Raw genomic sequence first — 10649 nt, 5'->3', positions numbered from 1 at the left:
CAAAAAGGTGACACCTCAAGTTTTCAAGAGCAGGTGCTTACCTCAAGGTTGTTAACAAGTTTGTCTCCCAGAAAGGAAGAGCTATTGGGATGACACTGTGGAAGAAGGATGCATTCCATCTTGGTATGCATTTCCCAAGACATTCCTCTAATGTTAGTGTTACTGCATAAAATATGTATAAAGTGGACACTACCTCTGTTTATTAATGCAAACCTGCAACTCAATTCAGAAATACAGATGCTTAGCTTTGGATTTCAAATGTATTTGAGAGGAGAACAGCAGTTCTAGACACAAGCACCAAACAAATACAAACTGAAGAGACTGGATAAAAAACGAGGGCTGCATCTTCAGCTTTAGATATCCAAGTTCCTCTTAGGTCCTTTCACAGAGCTTGACTCTAGTAATTAAGGTCAAATGACAAAAAAGTTAGTTAAGATCCAGGTCCCATAAAGAGGTCTTCCAAATAATTTTCTCTTTCCCATTTTTCCTCACATCTAATGTCCATGTTCTCATCATTCATCATCAGCATTCTCAGCTGTTTTGTTCTTATATACAAATATTGCAAGTATGCCATTAAAAATAATTATTAGTAGTGTTGTTGTTATTTTTATTCAAAAGATTTACGACACTGGTTTTGTTCAAGTCAAGCTTCAAATCTGCTTAAGGTTTACCATAATTTACCAAGTGCAGGGAATGAGCATTTGAGCATGATTTGAGAAGTACACATATTGCAGAAGCATGGTAGAAATCCAAAGAATATTGGCATATCCTACAGAAAGCAGTGACTACACTGTAGGAGTTTTAGTAATGCCAGACACAAATCTCTTTAACTAGACAAGTGGATTCTAGTGTTTCATTAAGGTCAATGTGTACCTTTAAACACATTTGCTTAAAGCTACTGGAAAGAACAGCCAGACATAATATTTTGCCAGCTCTCTGAAAAAAGCCAGAATGCTCAGAAGCCATATTTTTAAGCCTATGCAAAACTATCATAATTGTCATTACTGCTATAAGGCAGGGGTAATGAAGTGAGGGTGAATAGGATTTCATATACCTTTGGCAAGACAAATGTTAAACACATTATTAGAATGACTCAATAATTAGAGTACAAAATAAGCAAACAAATAAACAAACAAAAAAAAACCCAATTCAAAAAACAATCTTACACAGCCACGATTGTGTAGTTTGTGCACTTTTCTCCTATGGATGCACTGATGTCAGACCACAGTTCTGAAAAAACAAATAAATCTTGCTTTTCTATATTCTCTATTCTGCATTTCTACAAATTGTGTTGCCTTCCTCCCTCACCTCATCCCCCTTAATTAATGAAGATTAGCTGAGATGCTCCTTCTTTCAGAGAGCGCCCAGTGCCACACCATTCACTGCCAGCACAATTTAGGTTCTGCTTGTCAGTCTTACTGACACTGAGCTTATCGCAGTAGCTGCAACATTTAGCAAGTCTCAAACATTGGCAAACACTTTTAGGATTAATTTCCACCAATTTCCCAGAAGCCACGTGCATATAGCAGACATGTAACCACATGCAAATCAAGGTCTCCTTGTTAGCCAGTTGCTGCATGACTGCTGTGCACAGAAAACTTCTCCAGGCAAATGAGTCTCTTGCCACCCAACACTTCTGCCCACAGTGGAAGTTGAGGCAGATGCTTTAACCTCTCCCAGTGTATCCACAGCAGGTCCATTACACCAGACACTTCTTCCTCTAGGGAAAGCAGTTACACTGTGCACCTGCTATGCTGTTGGTGAGACTAGGTCTGTCATGAAGAGACTGAGATGGAGTTACCCACCCTTTTCTGAAGTTACTCGCTGAAATAAGGAGTTGGGAAAAGATCAGCCAGGTCCTCAGTTCTCTCTATAGTTTTTGCATTATAGTCATCATTCCAAGTTTCTTACATTATGGAATCTGAAGACTTTTTCTCCATGAGCAGAAATACCTCCTAGGAATTCGGAAATTAAGTTCTGGGAATTTTATTGGCAAATTTAAGTAATTTATGCTTAATGTTTGCATACACTATTTGCTGTAGCTGTTTGCTAAGAAAATATTTATTAGGATTGGAAATTTAACATAATAAATCAAACACTTAACATTCACCGGACTTCAAACATAGATATAAAATACCTTACAAAAAAATTTAATGGAATTACACAAAGCAAATGCACAGGGTTTGTCTGTTTCTACACTGAATTAATCCCAAGCCAAAACCAAAAAATAACCCCCAAAAGATCACAAAAAAAGGCATGATAAACTGCATTTTTGTCATTGTTGCACTGCTATGTAATAAGCCCTTTTTACAAATGTTTACTCAATGTTAAAAAAATCAATTAAAAATATATTCCATCTAACAGAACTATTGGATTAACAGCTGAATTTTAACTGACTTTACATAATGAAATTCTATTAATAGAGGTACCTTAGTCACTTAGTTTAAAATATGGAGAGTAGAGATAGAAAAAATTAACCTTTAGTAGTCTTTAATATAAAATGCACTAAATTTTCCAAAATAAGATTACGACACACTAGTGCCAATTTATGCTGACAAAAGCTGATATCAGCCTCTTTCTAACTAAAATTAATTTCAAAAAACCTTTATATATTACATGAATATTCAAGTAAACTATTTAAAAGATTTAAAAATGCAGAAACTGAATGATACAGTGTTTAAAAGAGATTGTTAATTTGGGAATGCTGTCATGTCCAACTATATATATTTATAGATATATTTTTTAGTTTTAAGACCATCATGATACTACCTGATATTGCAAGAAATCTCTGTCATTAACATTTGATACTTTTCAATGCATAACTTCTTAAGAAAGTTATAAGGATTTAACAGATCACTGTTTCTCTGTGACACTGAATCACCTTACTGGCATCCCTTTGTAAAGTGCTGGGTAACAGCCAAATTACATCAGATTTAAACGGATTTAAATGGAGATGATGGTGCTCAGTGTCTTAGAAAAAAAAATCACCATTAAATGCTATAATCAAGCAATAAAATAGAAAACCGAGTTCAGCTGAGTAGCGTGTGTGTTCACCAGTGTCAAATCTCTAAAAAACCCCTGAAAGACTAAAAACATATTTCTTGCAGGCTGCATTCTTTCTGTCCATCAGCTGCAAGGACATTAAAAAATTCTATTAATGATTCAAACACTGGACACCTTCTCTGGCTGAAGGCAAGTTGTTCACTAGTTTTGGTCAAGTGGCTTTTGGGAAACTTTCAGAGCAAAATAACCCAGCAACAGGAAATTGGAATGGAAAATGCCAACCATGCACAGTTACATTACTGCAGGAATTGAGTAACACATGCAAGACAAAGTCAGAACATAGCAAAGAAGCAATGGTTAAGAAGTTAGTAAAATTTTCACAGTGTTTCATACAGCCTTTTACTTTAACACAAGTGCATCACTTACCACCACTACTGCTCAGACATTTTAAACATCTCTTGGCCATGCAGATCATTTTGAGAAGAAAACAGCAAATTACACATCTTAGGCATTTTTAGACATTAAGTACAACTTATAAATTTATTTTTATATTCAGTCTTATCAAACAGATGTTTTCAAGTTATGTTCATTCTAAGTGTTGGGCTTTAACATTCCTTCCAATTTTGTTGGATCCTGAGCACTAAATGCCCAAAGAACTGGCCAAATACACAAAGCTAACCTTTGTTCAAATAGCCAAGCTATTACATGACTAGAGGATATATAGGGAATTTCTTGTTGGCACTCCTAAATTTCTTCTTTTCTAACCTTGAGATGATCCTAACCTCGAGATGGTTTTGTTCAGTTGTTCACATACATCTTTGCCTCCTGGAAACATTACTCTACTTAGGTGATTCGTGAAGAAGTAAAACTAGACTCAAGAACACCACTGACTTTTTTTTTTTTTTTTTTCTCTGTCCAAAGAAGAAAATACACATTTTTTCCCCATTTGGCAAATTCTATTTGACGCCACATCACCACCACTCAACATTAACTCATACAACAGAGACTTACTCCACTGTCAGACACAGCAGGGGAAAAATGTCCGAAGGATAAATGGGAGGCTCTTTATCAGATATAATTGATTGCTCATAAGGAGAGAATCCAGCTTCCCCTTTGTTATTCTTTCATAAATTAATAATTTGTTAAAATCATAGTCACAAGAATTTTAGCTATTACACAAAATTCAAGTTTAAAAAGAAAACAAGAATAAATTAGTTACAGCCTTGTAAACAATTGCTCATTTATGTAACATACTTGGGGGAAAAATCCTCTATATAATAAATCAGACAGTACAAGGCACACATCACACTTAAGAATTCAAAGTGATAAAACCAGCAGATGCCTTCATCTCCTTTGTTCGCTGGTGTAATTGTGCTATAGACACTGTAAAAATATGTAGCTTTTTGTTTACATTACAGTCATTTGAAAATATTTCATGACTGTGCTTTTTCTGGCAAAGTATTTGTGCTATTTTACAGTACAGTATGATCTGAAGCTCTTGGAATGAATCTTCTCAAATATTCTCTACAAAGCTGCCAGGGAAAAGGCCAGTCTTTCCATTTCGCTGCAGAGTGCCTTTGAACCAGCCATCCTCACGCTTCTTGTGGACAAAAACAATGTCACCTTCCTTAAGTTCAAGTTCTGCTTCGCTCTGAGGAGGATAGGATACCACAACCCTGTACCTGTGTAATTAGAAAAAAAAACACCTTCATTTAGGTTCTTGTTTTTTTTTTTTTTTTTGTCCCTCTATCCCCCGTATCTTTTTTTTATCCCAATACTTTAAAAAATATTTCTCTGCCCGTTGAAGCTTATGAACACAGGAAACTGTCTGGAACTGTTTGCTGAGTATGTAAAAACTTAAAAGTATGTCTTGAACAGATAATAACAATAGCAACATAATAAATTTAAAGCAAATTCATGCATCTTCTATGATTTTTTTTTACCAAGATCCCTGTAAAATACAGACAATGGTTGAATAACAGGAGAAAATTGTACACATTTTTTCCAATATAAATTTGCAGACTCTTTCAGTCATTGTGATTCAGCAAGAATCAAAGCATTCACAGCTAGGCATAATTTTACAAGTGTCTGTTTAATTTCTTATTATTCCAGAGATGGCACTTAAGGAAAGTGAGAGAACAAAAGGAGGAAACCAACAAAACCTATAAATTTGATTTGCTGTTTTAAATACTTCTCAAGTTAGAACATATTCTTTGAACACAGCTGCTCAACTTGTGTACTATGTTAAAAACTACTTTCAACTAAATTTCTTAAGCACTTGGCATAAAGTGTATTTTTTGAGTCTCTCACAGTAAAATCACTTTATAAATATGAGTGCATTAAAAAGAGGCTACACTTTTCTGTTCTTAACATGCATAACACCACTCAATATCTTCTTCCACAGCTTCACAGCAATGTAAAACTCCATTACTTCATAGATTAAGGTAACTATTATCTTAAAAAGCTTAAAATAATTTATTCTTTTAACAGATTAAAATAAATTAACAATCCGATGAAAATACAAAGTAACAGGATATAGTCTAGTAAAGGAAGGAATGGCAGTTGTAGCTCAATACACACAAGTTATAATTCTGTAATATTGAAGTAGAGAAAGATACTGTGTTACAGTAGAATGTTTTGCTTAAGAACATATCAAACAAAAATTCTGTCCATACAATAAAAAATAGTCAGAAAAGAGTAGCAGCACTTTGTAAATAATTGAAGTATCTTAGGAAATAAGGATAGCAAAACATATTTGGACTTAATTAGTTGTCAAATGTTATTTATTAGTGACTTATAAGCCATGACTTTGTTTCAGTGATGGCAATCCCCAGATTTCAGAGCACAGGAGTTATTAGATTCATGCTTCATAAAAGCTACCAAGCCAATTACAAGATTTATTAGTGTGCAGCTCCAGAATGCCCTGCATACAACCTAGACCTGCACTACTAACTTCTGCTTTGGGCAGCTTGGGTTTTAATGCTGACTTAGGAAGTGAGAGCCAAATATTTTTAATAGACTGTAAATTAAATAGAGACTGTAAAGTGTTTGAGTTAAAACAACAGCCTTTACTCAGGCAGGACAAGGGCAAGATAGTGAAGCATAAAGAACTGCAATAAAGCTATGAAGAACTCCTACTGTTGTTAACAAGCAGGTTGCTCTCAGGCTGAAAATTAACCAGCACACATCACAGTCTGTTAAAAAAATGAGTTTCAAGAAAGAATATCTGCCTGCCTCATCTTGCAGTCTGTCAAACACTGCCTTGTAATTGTTTGACTTGAAATATGCTTGGTTTTAGTTTCTAATTCTGTCTGTCAGTAACCTCTATGCTCCCCTGCATTGACAGACAAGTCTGTTCCCTGCTGCTGCTTGCTCCCATCTTCTCTTTGTCCTCCCTAGAGGATCACCAGCTAGCACAGAAACAATTGTGCTGAGCTTTCCATACAGTGTCCAACAACCTCTGCAGTAATTTGGTACTTCTTGTTAAATTTTAGTTTCCCAACTATTTTGATATTCATCTTAAAATCTAGTGTCTAAAACAGAGCAAAATAACCCTGGTTTTAAGGTGTTATTTTAGTGTATTTTTCAATTTTTAATGAGAAGAAACCTATCAGGGTTTGCACCTGTAAATCACGTGTCCTTCAAAATTTCTGCCACATTTTACAAATCGTATTTGCCCAAACAGAGGTGATCAGACCCAGACCCATCACACATTCACACAGCTAGATCCAGATCACCCTGGATTAACTATGAAACAAAAACTATTTTTCCATTATTTATTTAATCATCTACAATATATTGCCAAAACTACCAATTTCATGCAGAATAAAAAGCTTATCCTTCAGCTCAAAAGTTCATTGCAAGGAACCTGAAGAAAAATAATCATATTTACTAAGCATGACCTATGTTCTGGAAGAACATGTTAATCCCCACATGTTTCAATCTTCGAAAACACTTCCTTGTTTGTCTCCCTGTTTACTATTTGCAAATATTTTCAATGACTGAAAGTCAAATTTGTAGATCTTTTTTGGTCACCTAATATTTTACATGCACCTAATCTGTACAACTATGAGGTTTTTCCTTTGTTTTATTTTTCTTTGATTGTCTTATAACATTTTTCATTAATTTTCCAAATATTATCCTAATTATTTTTAATCAGCTAGTGACCAAATGTAAATATTATAAAAATAAAGGTACTTTAGCTTCCCAGAAGTAGCCAATATATATGCCACTGGTTGTCTGCTGATATTCTTAATGTGTCTGGCTATATCCCAACAATGCTTTTGCTTTGCATTCGTGAATTTATTTTTTATTTTGAAGAGGGTGGTGGTCTGTCTTCACATTTCTCCTTTCTGCTTTTCATTTTTAATATTAGCATTTCTCACACTTTTTCAGTAAGATGGAAAAGATTCTATCTTTCATGTGTTTCTCCATTTCTTTGTTGCTTCTGTTTCGCTGGACAAAAAATACTGCTTTTATTCCTACCTAATTGTGGTTGTTTTTTGGACAATTATTTGTGGTTTTTCTGATCAAATAGTGGATAATAATACTTTCTCACATGCAGAAAATTTTAGCTGAGAGAAACACAGAAAGCTGCAATTACTACCATTACACAAGTTAAACAAATAATCATTACTCAGCTTCTTAATTTAGCTTTTTTTCCTTGCCCTTAGAATTTTTACTTTCCAACTCAAGTGTGCCCTGCTGTTGTGCAGATCTTGTGTCTTCTGAGTGGGGGCCTTGCTCCTACAGATCTCCAACGCCCATTGAGGGCAGAGTGATTCTCAGCATTTAATTACCAGCATTAAATGGTGCCAGATGTGGCAAGGCTTGCTGCCCTGTAAAGCCACTGGCCCGCTCACTGGGAGCAGATGTTACACCAGTCATTTTGTGGCAGATCAAACTACTTGGGGTCACTTTAATCACAGAACAAAATTACTGCTTTTCTTTCACTGTAACTGGATGAAAGATTCATTTTATAATTTAGGATATGCAGTGATACATATTTAGGTTCAACTTCAAGTCTCTAACACCATTATGGAGTGCTGGGTCGTTTATTATTACAATGCTGTATATTTACTGTAAAATTTCAGGCTATTTAAACAATATTTCCTCTGAAAGAGAAAGCTCATGAAAAGCGCTTGAAGTTTTCTTTTAGCTTATATAGAAAAAGTAAACTCCTCAGATAACTAAATTCCTGTATACTCATAGCATAGCATGTCTCACTCTGGGAATTGCAGGGAGTTGGGTGTATCTTTGTAAAGAAAACACAATGATCTTTGGCCTTGTCAGCAATGCATCAACATAAGAAATTGCCCCAAAACAACCTGGGTATTGGCTGGAGAATCAGAAGAAATGAATGAGCCTCACTGCAGAATCTCAGGTGACTGTAATTCTCTAAAGTGGGATTCTACAGTTACACTGTAATCTGTGACTGGAATTGTGAGATGTAAGAGCAGAATAATCCTAGCAGGAGATTTCACTGTTCTTCAGCTTTTTGTGGAGCTTATCCTCATGAATATTTCCCTCCTCAACTCAAATTTTCACTGAAGATGCCACATGATTCTTATCCCCCACATTTTCCAGACTGCTGAAGAGTAATCAATGGTTATCAAGTACTTAGAAGATATTGAGTACAATGTAAATTTTAAGTATTATTAACCATAATATTTTAAGAAATTCAGCCAAAGGAAATGTGCAAGGGCCTATTAGCAGGAAAAAAAATTAACCCTGTCCCGAAAAGAATAAAGGGAACACAGATGAAATTCTGTCTAAATACATTGACAAAAATGTAACTATTCTGCATAACTACAGAGAATTATCTTGTAGCAATGCTTCTTCAGTAGCACTTATCACTTAAATAATAGTAAGGATAGAGAGAATGTTTGAGTATATGTTATTCACTAGATCAATAAAAATATATAGCATCATTTTCTGTAAGTAGTTCTGAGAAAAAAAATTCCATCGTGGAAGTGAAAAAACCACTTTTTGTGATGATAGAAAGATCTTTACGCTAATATGCACTAGTTATGCCAGAATGAATTTAATATTATTTTCACATTCAAAGCATAAAAACATATTAATGTGCCAAACAGACTTATGATAATGTGAAAATGAATGATGTTATTCTAAAAGAAAAGTCCTTCAGGTTTTATTTTCCACATATAAATGTAAATCTACTTCATAAATTCAGTATGAAATAGAAATCTCCTGCAAGGAAACTGTGTAGGAACAGATAAAACCTTTAAAAAATATTAGAGGTATGACTGAAGTGAACTAAAAGACAAGCAGAAAGTTATATACTGTCTGGATTTTAAGATACGGGTGTAGCTTAAGATAGTGGAAGATTCTGGAAGTACAACAGGATGCTCACACACCATGAGTTAATAGCTTCAAAACAAAGTTTACAACGGTCAGCTTCCATCAGTTCAGTCCTAGAGCTGTTAGTATTGTCGCTCTAATATTTTTCCTCTGTACACCATACAATCCTGTAGCTGCTGCAAAAGAAATCCTATAACACTCCTAATACTGGTTGTCTGCTACCACGAAAAATAAAGTATCTTGTAGTTTGAAAAATTCCACTTCCTCCATGTTCTACTGAGGACCTGAAACTGGAAAAACTATAGGTGGATATAAAAGTCACAGAGCATTAAGCAACTGCCCGTCAGTCTGAGCCCAGACATCTGTATGTCTTTCAGACTCACCTGCCAGAGCACAGAGGCCACCCTAGAGCCTGTGTGGATGCACAGCCATGGGGCATTCAGGCAGTAAAAGTATCTTTGCAAAAGCTCAAGAAATCAAATATTAAGAAGCCTACACATACATAAAGGTCTCATCTCTATATATTTAGGTTGGCAGTTATACACTGCTAATAATCGGGACTAACTCATAAGTGCAAGAACATAATGTGCTTCTGTTTTGAAAAATAGGAGGCCTCTTTTGTCTACCAAACCTTAGATCATCATACGAGTGTCTATTCATTCAAAAACTTTAAAAGTAACATGAAAAGTAAACAAATATAAACACAAATATTGGTTAATAAGTAAATGAAGAATTGTTAAAAATAAGTTTCATCTCAGCATTCTGAAGCAGTTCTAACACACACTACAACCAGAGAAGGGTTTTTTCTCGGTTGGCCCAGGTGTGGCCGGCGGGATGATTTACCTTTCGCACACAAGGGGCCTGGATTCACTGAGCAGCGGCCCCAGCGAGGAGCAGGGCTGCCGCGGCGGCGGGGCGATGGGCGCGGCGCCATCGGGGCCGGCTTTGCGGGGCGGCCCCTCCTGGGCCGGCGCGGCCGGCTCGCCGCCGCCGGGACCCGAGCCGGCCCGGCCGGGCGCGCCGGCCGCGGGCAGCTCCGGCCCCACCGCGCCCTGCAGCGCCGGCTCGGCCGCCGCCTGCTCCGCCTCCAGGGTGGGCGACGCCGGAGGGGACGGCCGGGCCTTGCGCTTGGTGGATGCTCCAGAAAGTAGTTTCAGCAAACCTTTTTTTTCTTTCTGTAAAACAAAAGCAGTGCACCATTTTAGAGCAAAGCTCTCCAATACAGAGTTGAACATTTCCTTCTAATAGATAACATCGTGCTCAGAGAGGACTCGGTAAATTACGAGGACATACTTGACATTAGAGAGAGGATGAAAACTAGAACA

General features: G+C 36.4%; 1 protein-coding gene across 2 annotated transcripts in view; it reads right to left on the bottom strand.

Moving 5' to 3' along the window:
- Positions 1-246: 246 nt before the first annotated feature.
- SH3RF1 (SH3 domain containing ring finger 1) overlaps positions 247-10649 on the bottom strand; it is an 85617-nt gene continuing 75214 nt past the window's right edge. For both annotated transcript variants that reach the window (XM_021555577.2, XM_021555560.3), the window contains exons 11-12: positions 10168-10499; positions 247-4685 (exon numbers count right to left, since the gene is read on the bottom strand). In XM_021555577.2, the coding sequence (XP_021411252.2) occupies positions 4517-4685; positions 10168-10499 (501 nt within the window). In that variant the 3' untranslated portion in view covers positions 247-4516. The remainder of the gene's footprint in view (positions 4686-10167; positions 10500-10649) is intronic.

Source organism: Lonchura striata, chromosome 4, assembly GCF_046129695.1.
Source record: "Lonchura striata isolate bLonStr1 chromosome 4, bLonStr1.mat, whole genome shotgun sequence".
Classification (NCBI taxonomy): Eukaryota; Metazoa; Chordata; class Aves; order Passeriformes; family Estrildidae; genus Lonchura; species Lonchura striata.
Note: the sequence above shows the minus strand (reverse complement) of the source record. Positions and strands in the feature narration are given on the sequence as shown.